Genomic DNA, 16,118 nt, shown 5'->3' on the forward strand with positions numbered 1-16,118 from the left:
TGCACCGTTCATTTTAAGTACTTGTATGACACTCGGGCCATCATTTGCATGGGGTCACGCCTCATTAGTATCGCACCCACTTCCACCTACGCCGAGTGAACCCAGCGCAGTTTGGGAGGCAAGTGCTTTGTGAATTCGGTGCTTGCCTCTCTGTGCTACGTCGGCGTAGCGTATATTAGATATGCTACGCCGGCATAAATATGCGCCAATGTATGTGAATCCGGGCCTCTGACTTTAAGGCCAGGATGCACCCAGATGCCTGGACCAGCATTTGGCTCAGCCGCCCAGCAAGCCTCTGAGAGCCTGAGCCAGCCGTGTCCACAGCTCAGTGATCGCTGGAGGGGGGAGAGATGAGAACCAGTGACTGAAGCCGGACATAGATGGGCTAAATCTAGGCCGGTTCAGCAGTGACTGGCCGAGATTCGAACCATATATGGGCAGGCTGGTTTTACTGAAGTCAATCCATCCGTTTACTTCAGTACAAACAGCCTGTCAAATTTTTTGCATGTGATTACTGCCGGCGGCTATAGCCGTAGGCAGTAATCATTGTGTTTTGCCTGCAGCAGAACAGAATAGCACTCCGGGAGGGACACCCCCATCAACACTGACGGTTGGGGAAATCGAGTGATTTTCTTTCCTTCCAACTGTGATTGCAGGAAAGTATATCACATCTATGGCTTGCCTGACAGTCACCGGCTCTCTGCTCAGTGAAGACCAAGAATTGAGTGATCGGCAATTGCTTATCTCTCAGTTCTTGGTCTTCAATCACTTGGTTCTTGGCCTTGGAAGCAGGGCTTTATCCACCTAGGTGAGTAGAAATGTATTTTTTGTTATTCCCAAACATATCTTTCAAAGTATATCTATGGCCAATTTATTTTTCAATCACTCCCAGGCCACCATATAGCAGAATGACTGCTGGAAAGTGGACTCATTATCCTGACTGGACATCCTATGACACCCAGCAGGCTAAGCCGCTCGCATGCGCCCGCAGAGCACAGCGATCGGTGGTGTCATGCGATCGTCTCACAGAGAGGAAGAACAAGGAAATGTTGATGTCTTCCTAGTGACAGGACACTGATCACAGCTTCCTGTAATCGGGAGCGGTGATCAGTGTCGTGTCACACACAGCCCACCCCCCCCCCCCCCCTACAGTTAAAAGCACTCCCTAGGACACACAAGTGCTATGGTCTTTGGCCAGCCAAATGGTCCAGGGCTTAAGTGGTTAATCAGAATAACTGTAGCTTTATGGAGGCCTTCTACAATGTACTATGGATCCTTCTAATATACATACATACTGTACATGATGGGATTTTAAATTTATATGTATATATATATGTGTGTGTGTGTGTGTGTGTGTGTGTGTGTGTGTGTGTGTGTGTGTGTGTATAATATATATATACATTTTTTATTTATTTTTTGTAAGTAGTTTAAATAATGAGGAAGGCTCTTGTCTGATCCTCTGATAACAGGAACATTTCTGCAGATAAACTGTAAATATCTCTGTAAAATTTTGTCAATGGCGCTCAATTTTTCATCGGCTTGTCCATTTAGTTATTCATCCTCCTAAGATTTGCTCCCTCTTTCCTCCAGATTTCAGACACCGTGTACCGGATGGTGCATGAGCAGACCCGCATCTTCTTTGAGGGCCTTGAAAAGCGCTGCAGCGACAAGCGAGCGGAGATGGAGAGTCAGATCCGAACAGACATGGACCAGATCATTGCTTGCAAGGAGCACGTGTCCAACAAGATCCGAGGTAATGACAAACCAGGCCTTGTATAGTTCTCTCCTCGATATCTTTCTGATGAGCCTTCCAAGGGCAGATCCTATGGGAGTGTTTGGGAGAGAAGGGCAGAGGCCTGTAATGCGCCACCCACCTATCCATGTGTCGGGCCCCCTAATCTACACGCGGGCGCCGAACACATGGATTCCAATGGGGTTTTTTTTTTAGCACGAGATTAGAGCCAGATGCTCTAATAGGCTTCAAAAAAGGGTGGGCTCGGGGGAGCAGAACACACAGGTGGGGGGTGCAGGAGACCCGACTGAGGGGGGTGGCTGCGGGTGCATTGTTTGCTGCCCCCTTTCCCAAAAATATACCACCAGCCGCCACTGGCAGGGGTGTGACTGCAAGTTATGGGGCCAGCATAGCAAAATATTGATGGGGACTCCTGACAGTGGCAGTCGAGTCAGTAGCGTTATTGGTTTAACATACCGTATTTATCGGCGTATACCGCGCACTTTTTTTCCCTGAAAATCAGGGCAAAATCGTGGGTGCGCGGTATACGCCGATACCCGCTTCCCGCGCCGAGTTTGAATACTGCGCCGGCATATACCGAGCGCAGTACACTCGTGTATCGTCGGCCAGTCTCGGCTCCTCTCGCGCTGACGTCCTGGACATACAGGACGTCAGCGCGAGAGTTGCCGAGCCTGCCCGACGATACACGAGTGTACTGCGCTCAGTATATGTCGGCGTAGTATTCAAACTCGGCGCGGGAAACGAGCGGGGAGGACGCCGCAGAAGGACGCCGGACCCGACGAAGAGGAGACCCGAAGCCGTAGACGGACGCCGGACCCGACGAGGCCGCCGATGGACGCCGCGTAAGACACCAAAACTGTAAGTACAAAAAATCTTTTTTACACAGGAATTGGGGCAACTTTAGGGGTGCGCGCTATACGCGGGCGCGCGCTATACCCCGATAAATACGGTATATGGTATGCCTAAATTAAGGATCGGTGAACTATTGGCATAGTCGGTACCCTATTGGGGGCCAGTACTGTGGATAGAAGATGTTAGAGAAGAGCAGCGCAGGGAATTGTCTTTAAATTGTATGCAGTAGCTGACCAGCAATTTTTTTAGCGTCAACTGTTATTATTTTGAGTAGGAAAACACAGGGATTTGGTGACCCTTCTACCACCACAGTCGGCAAGTGCTGAACATTGTGGTTTAGTATTCATTAAAAAAAATATATATATCAAAGTATGTTATGATTTTGATTGTATATTATTACATATTTGTTAGTGGGGGCGTCCTTATTTCTCCCTGGTATGTGATATGATGGGTGAACTTTAACCACTTCCCGCCCAACATATGCAAAATGACGGCCGCAGGGTGGATGTGTTATCCTGACTCAGGGCCATCCTAATGCTAGGGCACACCTTGGCACTGCCCAGGGGCCCCAGGTACGTGGTGGGCCCCACAATAATTTTGCATTACATCATACTTGCCAACTGTCCCGGATTTGCTGGTACAGTCATGCTTTTTACTAAACTGTTCCGGGAAGCGTCCCAGAACCTATACTGTGCCCTCCAGATCCCAGTATTGTGTGCCCTCCTGTACTGTGCCCTTCTGCATTCCCCCTGTACTGTGCCCTTTGTGTTGACCAGTCTTTGATTTATGGAATGTTTTCCTTTTGTAAAATCAATTTTATTAAAAGTACTAATGAATATAGGTTTAATTCTATCAACTATTTATACTTTATTTCTTGATAGTAGGTGTGTAGATTGGGGAAAGCTAGTAGGGGCCCCAGTGCATTACTTTGCCCAGGGGCCCATGATGCTATGAAGACAGCCCTGTCCTGACTGGGTGTCATATGACATCCAGCAGGATAAACCGCTCGTGCAGAGCGGCGATCAGTGGTGCCGTGTGTTGCATCTCCGATATTGGTAAACAGCCTATTACAGCGGGTTTTTACCATGCGATAAGCTGTGTCCAATCACAGCGGATCACAGTGTAACCAGGAAGTGCCATTTATCAGTTTTTCCTCTATTCGTGCTGACAGTTGTGGAGAGCCGATCGGCAGTCTCCTGGCGGGGGGGGGGGGGGCTGCGCTGATAATCGGTGCATTGATTATCAGTGCAGAGCCACCAGGGATGCCAATCAGTGACAACTAGGGGTGCCCATCAGTAATGCCTGTCGGCAGCTCCTCATCAGTGCCGCTTATCGGTGACCATCAGTGCAGCCTCATCAGTGAAGGAGAAAACATACTTATTTGCAACATTTTGTAACAGAAACAAAGGCCCAGATTCTCATAGGACTTACGACGGCGCAGCGCCATGTACGCCGTCGTAAGTCATAATCTGACCTGTCGTATCTATGCAACTGATTCTTAGAATCAGTTACGCATAGATATCCATTAGATCCGACAGGCGTAAGTCTCTTACGCCGCGCTTCATTTAAATGATACACGCCCCCTACCCGCCGAATTTGAATTCCGCCGGGTGATTTACGCTATGCCGCCGCAACTTACGGAGCAAGTGCTTTGAGAATACACCACTTGCCCATGTAAGTTGCGGAGGCGTAACGTAAATGAGATACATTACGCCCGCACAATTTTGCGACGATCTACGTGAATCTGCCCCAAATAATTTTATTTTTTATTTTTTTCAACATTTTCCATCTTTTTTTTTATTTTATTTATTTAACAAAAAATAAAAAAGCCAGTGGTGATACCACCAAAAGAAAGCTCCATTTGTGAGGGAAAGAAAATGATAAAAATGTTGTTTTGGGTGCAGAGTTGCATGGCCGCGCAATTGTCATTCAAAATGCAACAGCACTGGAAGCAGAAAATTGGCCTGGGCAGGAAGGGGGTGAAAGTGCCCCGTATTGAAGTGGTTAAAATAGTCCAGTTTCCATGCTGCATACTTAGTACACAGTAATGTCCTCTAGTAAGGCCGTGCAGAGAGCATTTATCTTGAGTGACCAGCAATTGCCATCAATAAAATAATCCTTCGGATTTGTACCATACTGATGGAATAGGATTTCTTGTTTTTGGGGGTGATATTCACATTGTCATGTGCTTCATTTCCCAGCCGCCGTGCTTCCAAAAGCAGAGTTGTGTGTGAGGAATCACGTCCAGACCCACATCCCATCTATCCTGGAAGCCCTGATGGTTCCAACCAGTCAAGGCTTCTCCGAGGTTCGGCAACTGATCTTCACGGAGGCCACCGACATGAACAAGAACATTGTGAATGAGGGAGGAAAGGAGAAGCTGGGAGAGGTCAGTGTGAAAAGAATTTTTTTTTTGCATACATTAGAGTTGGCCGTTTTGTATGTTGTGTTTTTTTTTTCATCACAAAAAGTCTGTGATGATGATTTTTGTTGACAGGTTCTCCTTTAACCACTTCAAAACCGCACACCGTCATATGACGTCCAAAAAGGGGATCTCTTATCTCGGGTGGACCTCATATGACGTCCTGGGCTTTGTGCGGTGATATCTGAATGATGCCTGCACCTAGAGGCATCATTCAGATATCATTTTTTTCCCGGCGTCGATCCTGCGCATTAGGGTTGTCCCGATACCGATACTAGTATCGGTATCGGGACCGATACAGAGCATTTGCGCGAGTACTTGTACTCGCGCAAATGCTCCCGATGCCTGATCCGATACTTTTTTTTTTTTTTTATATTGTAGAGTGGAGGAGGAGTCAGTGGCGAGGTTGGGCGGGCGGAGTTTGGCTGGAGAGGGGCCGGCAGCAGTGACTACTAACTATGGGGCGGGGGTGTCAGGCTGGCGCCCCCTCTCCACGACTGAAGAGGACTTAGTGCGGACTGCGGAGGCAGCGGGCGGCATGTCAGCAGCAGCCGCCGCCGTGACAGTGACATGTGTGCGTCGGCACACCCGGGACCCAGCCGCGACTCTGATTGGTCTGCTCGGCTGTGTGACTGTGAGGCAGTCACAGCCGAGACCTAAGCCGCCTCCCCCTCCTCCGTGCACGGCACAGGCACACTGATGATCTGCACAGCATTACGGATCTGGTAGGGGGGTGCCTGTATTGTGGGGGGTGCCTGTATTGTGGGGGGTGCCTGTATTGTAAGGGGGTGCCTGTATATTGGGGGGGTGCCTGTATTGGGGGGGGGTGCCTGTATTGTAAGGGGGTGCCTGTATATTGGGGGGGGTGCCTGTATATTGGGGGGGTGCCTGTATTGGGGGGGGTGCCTGTATAGTATGGGGGGTGCCTGTATTGTAAGGGGGTGCCTGTATATTGGGGGGGGTGCCTGTATATTGGGGGGGTGCCTGTATTGGGGGGGGTGCCTGTATAGTATGGGGGGTGCCTGTATTGTAAGGGGGTGCCTGTATATTGGGGGGTGCCTGTATTGTGGGGAGGGGGGTGCCTGTATAGTAAGGGGGGTGCCTGTATAGTAAGGGGGGTGCCTGTATTGTATGGGGGTGCCTGTATTGTAAGGGGGGGTGCCTGTATTGTAAGGGGGGTGCCTGTATAGTAAGGGGGGTGCCTGTATAGTAAGGGGGGTGCCTGTATAGTAAGGGGGGTGCCTGTATAGTAAGGGGGGTGCCTGTATTGTAAGGGGGTGCCTGTATATTGGGGGGTGCCTGTATTGTGGGGAGGGGGGTGCCTGTATAGTATGGGGGGTGCCTGTATTGTGGGGGGGGTGCCTGCATTGTAAGGGGGGGTGCCTGCATTGTAAGGGGGGTGCCTGTATTGTAAGGGGGGGTGCCTGTATTGTAAGGGGGGGTGCCTGTATTGTGGGGGGGTCCTGTATTGTGGGGGGAGGGGTCTGCGTAACATGCAGGGGGTCCAGAACTGTTGGGGGGGGGGGGCTGTGTAATGTAAAGGGGTCCAGTGATGCAGGGTGCTGTGTAATTTAAAGGGGTGCAGTGATGCAGGGTGCTGTGTAATTTAAAGGGGTGCAGTGATGCAGGGTGCTGTGTAAAGGGGTCTTAGAGGTGCAGTTGTGGAGAGGGGTACACAGCAGTGACAAAGATATATTGAAGGATACAGAGGTATGCAGGGGGCACAGTGGGGTGTTTTTACATTTTATCATGGGGGGGTGTGTGCCAGATATAGGACCTGCCCCGGGGTGCCAAATGCTCTAGGTACGCCCCTGGCGGGCAAAGTCTGTGAAAGGAAATGCGGGCCGAGTCTGGCTGGAGAGGGCGGGCACAGTTGGTGGACGGAGTCGGCAGGAGGAGAGCGAGTCCTCACCTGCAGTTAAACTTGGTAAGCTGGCAGGGGTGTAGGGCGCAGCTGCATCAGGATCGGTGACACATTCAGTCGCTGTCAGCGGCCGAACGTCCCTACGCTCATCTTGGTACACCTTGCACTCAGCTGCAGTAAGCAGCAGCAGCAGACATCTTGTTACACCCAGCCTGAGCTATAGGCTGGGTGTAACAAGATGTCAGCTGCTGCTTACTGCAGCTGAGTGCAAGGTGTACCAAGATGGGCGTTGCAACATATTTTTTTATTTTTTAATAGCTTCAGTGTTTTTCACAGCATTTCAGTGCCAGCCACCTGTCAGTCCCCATCTGTCAAACTGCCACATGACATTGAAAAAAAGTATCGGTATTCGGTATCGGCGAGTACATGAAAAAAAGTATCGGTACTTGTACTCGGTCCTAAAAAAGTGGTATCGGGACAACCCTACTGCGCATCATAAGAACGATCATAGCGGCAATTCCGCCGCTTGATTGTTCTTATAGGCGGCGGGAGGGGACATCCGCCATCCGGTGCTTCTCCGGGCTCTCCCGTGCCATCGGGGGCCCCGAGAGATGTTCGCCATGTGCCGGTGGGAGGCATAGATGGGAGGCATTCTTACTAGCCGCAATTGCGGTTTGTTTACTTACAGGTACCCGGGCGTGACGTCATCACATCGCGCCCGGGCCTCCGAAGGTCATAGAGATGACTGGTGACCATCTGGTCACCAGTCATCTCTATGACCTTCGGAGGCCCGGGCGCGATGTGATGATGTCACGCCCGGGTACCTGTAAGTAAACAAACCCTAATTGCGGCTAGTAAGAACGAGATCTGTGAATTTTTCACGATCTCATTCATTCCAGCCTGGAGGAGAGATGTGGGGTCTTATTGACCCCCGCATCTCTCCATAAAGAGTACCTGTCACACACTATTCCTATTACAAGGGATGTTTACATTCCTTGTAATTGGAATAAAAGCGATCAAAAAAAAAAAGTGTAATAAATAAGCAAAAAAAAAACAATTTAAACGCCCCTGTCCCCGGTAGCTCGCGCTCAGAAGCGGAACGCACACGTAAGTCCCACCCACGTATGTAAACGTCGTTCAAACCACACATGTGAGGTGTTGCCGCGTGCGTTGGAGCGCCAGCAACAATTCTAGCTCCTCTGTAACTCTAAACTGGTAACCTGTACAATTTTTAAAGCATCGCCTACAGAGATTTTTAAGTAACGAAGTTTGGCGCCATTCCATGAGTGTGCGCAATTTTAAAGCGTGACATGTTGCGTATCTATTTACTCGGCCTAACATTATCTTTCATATTTTACAAACAAAATGGGCTAACTTTACTGTTTTGTTATTTTTTAATTCATGAAACCATTTTTTTTTTTTTTTTACGAAAATGTTTACCCTAAAATTCACTTTAGTGTGTCTTTTACTGAAATGTTGTGTTCCCTAGACCTTTGCGGTAGTAATGTGTGACCTAAAAAAATGGAACTACCAGCATTTTATTCTCTAGGGTGTCTGCTTTCAGAAAATATATAATATTTGGGAGTTTTGTGTAAGCTTCAGGCTGAAATATTTTTTTTCTAAACACGTGTGCAAAAACTGCTCTGGCAGCGAAAAGGTTAAGCGTTGCATTTTTTTTTTTTAATGAACAAGGCCTAATGTACGATCCAGTATAACATTCTAGAATTACAAATTCTTTATCCTCCAGCACATGGAGAAGATCTCACAACTGGCCTATCACCCAGTAAAAATGCAGCAGTGCTATGAGAAGATGGATCATCTGAATCTGGAAGGACTGCAGCAGAGATTTGACGTGGGAAGTCCGTCTGTATTCAAGCAGAGGGCACAGATCCTCATGAGGGAGGTGAGGAATGGAAAACTTATTTTTTTATTAACCTTTTCAGCTACATAATGGGAACCCCAAGCCGCAACTCTTCAAATTGCTTGTTGTTGTTGTTGGTTCAGATGTATAATGGGACAATAGCTCCTCCTAGTGGCTCTTTTGTGCTTGGCAAGCTGAGAACAGATTTAAGCCTTAGAATTCCAGCCTTAAAAAAATAAATAAAAATGAAACGTCAGCAGCTACAAACACTGTAGCTATTGGATTTTAATATAAGGACACTTACCTGTCCAGGGAGCCCGCAATGTCGGCACCCCAAGCCGATCCGTTCATCAGCTTCGGGGGCAGGCGCCGCCGGCATTTCAAGTATGGGAAACTGACCAGTAAAGCCTTCAGGTAATTATTTGAGTTCTCTTTTTGCCTGAAACTCCACTTTTTTTTTTTTTTAAGTGTATTTTGTGCGTGTACTCGAGAGAGGAGCCGGACTGCAGTAGTTGGGAGTAGGCAGGCCTCCCCCAGAGGCAATCTGCCACCTTTCTCCATGCCCCAGGTGGCAATGGTGGGTGTGTGAGGGGGTCCTCCCACACAGGCCGCCCTACCTGCTCCCTGAAACTCCACTTTAAGGCAGAAAATGCGATCTTTAATGGGAGGAGGGGTCTGATACCGATTTGAATAAGGTTCAATAGAGGATATTTATTTTGATATTACAGACAACAATTTATGCAGCAGTTTACTTTAGAGCAGTGGTTCTCAACCTTTCTAGGGTCGGGACCCCTTAATAAAATTTCCCAAGTTGTGGGGACCCCTAACAGTAAAATTATTTTTGTAGCGTGGGTTGTCAGCATCCTAGGCAAGATGAGTAATTTGCGCCCCTAACCCACGGATATTTAGTCTTTTCCTCTTGTACAGTATTAAAGACCCTTATGGTACATTTTAGGATGTACCACTCTCTCTTTCTTCTGCTTTCTTTCTCTTTTTTATCTCTATCCTAATTTATTGTTTTTCTTTTTTCCCCATCCCTCTCTCTTGCCGTCTTTCTAGCTCTTTCTCTTATTCTTTCTCTCCCTTTTTCTTTGTTCCTCCCCCTCTTTTCGTCTCCCTTCTGTGTATTCTCTATTTTTATTCCTTTTCTTACTCCTTGGTTGGGGGGGAATGGGATGAGTGGCAGTGCTGTTACTACTCGCTGTGTCTCCAGCTCTGTGGTGTCTCGCAGCAATGACCTATGCCAAAATCAGAATATGGGGTCTCCTCCAGCCCCTCCCACTTCACAGTCCACACCAGTCAGCTGACTTCTAGTCTGTGCCCCCCCACCCATGCTGTGAAGTGGTTGGCTGCGGGCTCCAGGGACAACCCTGATGGGTAGCTACAAAAAGGTTGGGGAGAGCGGTGCAGGTTTCAGGAACAGCCCAGGAGTTGGTGACCCCTGGCAAATCATCATTTGACCCCCCCCCAGGTTGAGAAACACTGCTGTAGAGTCACACAAGGCCTTGCCCTCAGGGAACTTCCAATCTAAAGGCCTCCATCATATTACACACACAGCTCCCGGTCCTCGCTCTGTAACGAGTGATCGCAGGTGACCGGCGGCGATCGTGCCCGCCGGGCACATGCACGGGAGTCAGGGACGAGCGTGCCCCTATTGGCTGCTGGGTGAGGTGACGTATAGCTACGTGCTATCGCCCAGCAGAGCCGACCGGCCGCCGTAAAACTGCGGCGGCTGGTCGGCAAGCAGATAAGCGATTTCTTTCGATTTAATTATGATGTGAAGGTTACTCAAGTTTTTTAAAATAATGTATATGTGATGTAAAGCGCTGCGCAAACTGTTGGCACTATATAAATCCTGTATAATAATAATAATGTATATTGGCATGGTTCAGTGCTTTTTATAATTGTCCGTATGTTGATTGCCTTCCCCTTTGGATGTGAAATTAAATACGTAGAGTGCCTTGTATTCTCAACTAATAATGTGTCTCTCTGCAGCTGACAGACAACGCCGTGTACACATTTGAACAGCTCATCCACCAGGAACTGAACAAGTCAGAAGGTGGAGAGAACCTGTGCAGAGACATCCAACGTATATTGGAGCGTGTTCTCAAGGTGAGACCAGATCTGACGCTTAGGCCGCATGTAGGAAAGACGTTGGGAGAACAATGAGGGGTTAATGTGTCAATAGAGATTGAGTGCTTCTTGGAAAGAAAGCTGTTCATACTTACCTGTCCCATCGATCTCTTGTCTAGGAATCTGGAAGATGCTTGATTTTTCCAGAGGTGTGCTGTGCTTCTGTCTATGGTGTTGGGTAGTGACATAGGGACTGCTGGAGGAACCCCAGTGCGCAGCGGGGGACTGGGCCTCCATCATATTTAGAAGTGTGTGGGATGCAGAATGTTCTTAATCTATAAGGATCAATAGTGCTGATCTATAAGGATATAGACGCCTCCTGCATGTATCCTCACCTGTCACATGTCTCCCCTCTGTCTGTTATAAGAACTGAAAAACTGCAGATTCTGTGGGTGGATCTGTTGTCTGGAGCTCGGTGGGTGGAGTCGTGATGTCAGACTCCCCGCCCACCTTTACACTCCCTTTGTCAACATGCATTTTTTCCTGTGTATTCCTTACACTAAATTCTGCTGTGATCACTAACATCCAGTCAAAATTCAGAAAAGCAACCACATGACTTCAGAAAAAGGAGTGGGGGTGGGAATTTAAAAAAAATGATGCCTGTCGCCAAGCTAGTGCATGAGATATGTAAATAACCTGTCACTCACAGCAAGGGGGCCGAACGCACCAAGGTTTTCTCTCGAAGTCCATTTTATTTCACTGAACAATAAAAGAGGATTGCTCAGAGCTGGATTAATAACTCTGTGTGGCAAGACTGTAGAGTATAAGATTTCCTATCATCTGTGCCCAGTGTGACATCAAAACAATAAATACAAAAAATTGGGTTTACATTCCCTTGAGGGCCGTTTTTAGATGTCGAATATTCCTGAGATTAAGCACGACTGCCTTTTCTTCCCAGCTAGACCAAAACTCATGCCCAGATTCTCAAAGGGCTTACGACGGCGCAATGCAATGTACGCCGTCCTAAGTCCTAATCTGGGCCGTCGTATCTATGCGACTGATTCTTAGAATCAGTTACGCATAGATAACCATTAGATCCGACAGGCGTAAGGCTCTTACGCTGTCGGATCTTAAATGCAATTTTTTTTTTTGCCGCTAGGTGTCGCCTCCGTCGTTAACGTAAAAGTTATGATGTTTTTTTGTTAGATTTGCGACACGTAAAGTTGCCCCTGCTATATGAGGGGCAACCAATGTTAAGTATGGCCGTCGTTCCTGTGTCGAAATTTAAAAATGTACGTTGTTTGCGTAAGTCGTCCGTGAATGGGGCTGGACGCCATTTACGTTCACGTCGAAACCAATGACGTCCTTGCGACGTCATTTAACGCACTGCACGTCAGGAAATTTTAGGGACGGTGCATGCGCAGTACGTTCGGCGCGGGAACGCGCCTAATTTAAATGCTCTACGCCCCCTACCCGGCTCATTTGAATTAGGCGGGCTTGCGCCGGGGGATTTACGCTACGCCGCAACTTTACAGGCAAGTTCTTTGTGAATAAAGCACTTGCCTGTAAAACTTGCGGCGGCGTACCGTAAATGACATGCGTTACGCCGCCGCAGTTTTACGCCCATCCTACGAGAATCTGGGCCTCGGAGCACAAAACAGGAAAAAGTAAACAATGATCCCGGACCGAGAGCCTAACCTCTTGGATAATTTCCAAGAAATTATAACAAAGGAATTCCCTTGGTGTATAAGTGATGCTAAAACCAAATAATGAGCTCTGCATGACCAGTCTAGGGGTTATGTACATCAGTGGTTCTCAACTCAGTCCTCAAGTACCCCCAACAGGCCATGTTTGCAGGTTTTCCTTTATGTCAATGGCAGCAATTTTATCCAAGAGAAATTCCTAAAACATGGCCTGTTGCCCCCCAACTTGAGGACCGGGTTGAGGGCCACTGATGTACATGGCCGAAATTTGACCTGGGCTGCTTTTCTTCTTTATACAGGTAAATGTGAACACAAAAGCAACTGACAAGCAATGCTTTTTACTCGCTCTTTGGAACCTGAGAGCTCTGAACACAGAAGTGCTCAGAGCTGAGGCCTTCTGGGTTCACTTACCACAGAGGAGATGGGGAAGCAAAAATTATTTGATCTTCCACCCCTCACCATCCTGCCAAAGTTTATGAATCTCCAGGGGCACTGGGGAGCCTAGGACACATTGGGTGGGGTGCGCTTTCACTATGATCACTTCCTTAGGCTGCATTCACACCTTGGCGTACAAAATCGCTGCGTTTTGTCCCGCGAATTGCGGCGACAAAACGCAGCGATTGTGAATGCAGCCTGGATCCTGGAGGGATGATTTTTACATGCACCTCTATGGAGATGGTTTTACATCTCCTATGCCGAACGCCGCCTGAAAAAAAGGTCCGGGACTTGTTTTCAGGCGTACGGCGTTCGGCGCGGAGATGTGAACCATCTCCATAGAGGTGCATGTTAAATCATCCCTCCAGCGTCTCGGGGCTGCAGCGGCGTCGCACTACAGGCGTATATACGCCTAGGTGTGAACGGGGGCTTAAAGCGAACAGCCTGCTGTGAAAATGTAAATGATTTCCTGACTTCTTTTTGCATCCGGGAGCTTGTTTACATTTCAATATTCCCCCCAAAAATTAGACATGCCAGTGACAATAAATGGATAATGCATAACCTATCACCACTAAAGGAGAACTATGACCAAAGCTCTTTTGGCCATAGTGCACTCCTGTGAGCCGGTCCAGGCTCTGGAGGGATCCTAACTTTAATGTCGGGATCCATCTAGATCATTGGGCCGGCAGCTGGCTCAGCTACTCGTTAAGCCGCTGAGAGCCTGGGCCATACACTCTCGCCCCCTGCACAGCCCAGTGCTCTGGAGAAAGTTTAAGGGGCAGAGCTGGTGACTGACAGTTACTAGTTCTTTGCTCACTGAAGCCCAAGAACTGAGCAATCAGCAGTGCTTGATCGCTCAGTTCTCTGTCTTGAGGCCAGCAGGGGACCAATTCTACATCCACCAAGATGAGTATGATGGGGTTTTTTTTAAATATATTCCTAACCAGGCTGCAGTTCTTGTTTTAGTAAAATGTGTATGCTAGCCGATGTATTCCTGAACCCCCGATATCTGGCATCTCTTGCAGAAATATGACTACGACAGCAGCAGCGTCCGCAAGAGGTTCTTTCAAGAAGCATTACTGCAGATCATCATTCCTTTCCTCCTGAAGAAGCTGGCACCTACCTGCAAATCGGTAAATGTACAAGTCAGGGAACAAGCATGTATGTCTTTTTTTAAAACAAAAAACATGCAGTGCATCTCTTTCCATGTTTTATACCTTTAAAAATGCAGGCGGCACAGAAAAATGCCCTTTTATCTGCCAGAAATTTAATGAGCTCCTCTACATCCTGTAGTGAGCTGACAACACTGCTTCTGCTGCACTAAAATTCTAATCGGTGTTGTCAGGTCTGCCTAGTTCTCTTCTGCTGAGCTAAAATTCTAAGCAGTGTTGTCAGGTCTGCCTAGTTCCCTTCTGCTGCACTAAAATTCTAAGCAGTGTTGTCAGGTCTGCCTAGTTCCCTTCTGCTGCACTAAAATTCTAAGCAGTGTTGTCAGGTCTGCCTAGTTCTCTTCTGCTGCTCCTAAAATTCTAAGCAGTGTTGTCAGGTCTGCCTAGTTCCCTTCTGCTGCACTAAAATTCTAAGCAGTGTTGTCAGGTCTGCCTAGTTCCCTTCTGCTGCACTAAAATTCTAAGCAGTGTTGTCAGGTCTGCCTAGTTCTCTTCTGCTGCACTAAAATTCTAAGCAGTGTTGTCAGGTCTATAAAACGTCTTTCTCCTCATCCGAAACTGGGAGGTGTTCTGTAGCCCTATAGGGAAGAACTCTGGCAGGAAAGAAAACACTACTTTGGGATTTTAGTGCAGTATTGTCAGCTCATGAATTTATGGCAGAATCAACACATTTTGTGCTGTTCTTACAGCGTTTTTAAAGGGATAACATGGAGAAATGTTTTGTACTGCTTCATATGTTTGTTTGTTTTTGTCCAGAAGTACACTTTAAAGTGGTTGTAAAGGTTCAGGGCCGGATTCAGCAAGAATTTACACCGGCATATCTATAGATACGCCGGCGCAGCTTTGAATTTACGCGGCGTATCTTCTTTCTGTATTCAGAAAGCAAGATACGCCGAAATTAGGCTAAGATCCGACTGGCGTAAGTCTCTTACGGTGCATATTTACGCTGGCCGCTAGATGGCGTTTTCGGCGTAGAATATGCAAATTTTGAATTTTTTATGTAAGTCGTAGGGCTGGACGTAATTTACGTTCACGTCGAAACCAATACGTCCTTGCGGCGTACTTTGGAGCAATGCACACTGGGATATGTACACGGACGGCGCATGCGCCGTTCGTAAAAAACGTCAATCACATCGGGTCACCACCCATTTACATAAAACACGCCCCCCCATCCTCATTTGAATAAGGCGCGCTTACGCCGGCCCCATTTACGCTACGCCGCCGTAACTTAGGAGGCAAGTGCTTTGTGAATACAGCACTTGCCTCTCTGATTTACGGCGGCATAGCGTAAATACGCTACGCCGCCGTAACAATGCGCCCGGCTACCTGAATCCAGCCCTCAGTTTTTTTTTTTTTTTTTTTATAAAAAAACAGGTTATACTTGCCTCCACTGTGCAGCTTGTTTTGCAGAGTGGCCCCCAATCCTCCTGTAATGGGGGTTCCACGGCGGCTCTCGTGACTTCTCCCCGCAATAGATAACCCCCTCTGAGAAGCTCTCTCCCAAGGGGGTTACCTTGCGGGTGCGCTTCTGTGTCATGCACTCGGCGTCCATAGCCACCAAGTGTATGACTCGGTCCTGCCCCCCCACGGCCGCATCATTGTATTTGAGAGCCAATGGCTGCGCTGCTATCAATCTATCCAATAAAGAGCCGCAGAATTGCGCCTACGGAAATTCAGGGCTCAGGTAACTAAAACAGGGGGGGCTGAGGGGCCGGACACTGCAAGGTGTTTTTTATTTAACCTTTCCGACCCCTTTCACACTGAGGCGCTTTGTAGGCTCTATAGCACTAAAAATAGCGCCTGCAAAGCGCCCTGAAAAAAGGCGCTGCTTTCACACTGGAGCGGTGCGCTGGCAGGACGTTAAGAAATGTCCTGCAAGCAGCATCTTTGGAGCGGTGTGTACACCGCTCCTCCCCATTGAAATGAATGGGCAGCCCGGCTGAACTGCCAGTAAAGCAGCGGTGCTTTGTGGGTGGTTTTAACCCA

The 16,118-nt window shown here is 48.1% G+C and overlaps 1 protein-coding gene across 1 annotated transcript in view; it reads left to right on the forward strand.

Annotated features, from left to right (window-relative positions):
* Nucleotides 1-16,118, forward strand: part of LOC120913192 (protein Niban 2-like) — a 152,904-nt gene that overhangs the window by 131,308 nt on the left and 5,478 nt on the right. Inside the window, exons 9-13 of the mRNA XM_040322976.1 lie at nt 1,591-1,753; nt 4,807-4,994; nt 8,639-8,794; nt 10,748-10,864; nt 13,989-14,096. Of these exons, the coding sequence (XP_040178910.1) occupies nt 1,591-1,753; nt 4,807-4,994; nt 8,639-8,794; nt 10,748-10,864; nt 13,989-14,096 (732 nt within the window). The remainder of the gene's footprint in view (nt 1-1,590; nt 1,754-4,806; nt 4,995-8,638; nt 8,795-10,747; nt 10,865-13,988; nt 14,097-16,118) is intronic.

Source organism: Rana temporaria, chromosome 9 (assembly GCF_905171775.1).
Source record: "Rana temporaria chromosome 9, aRanTem1.1, whole genome shotgun sequence".
In the NCBI taxonomy this organism is placed as follows: Eukaryota; Metazoa; Chordata; class Amphibia; order Anura; family Ranidae; genus Rana; species Rana temporaria.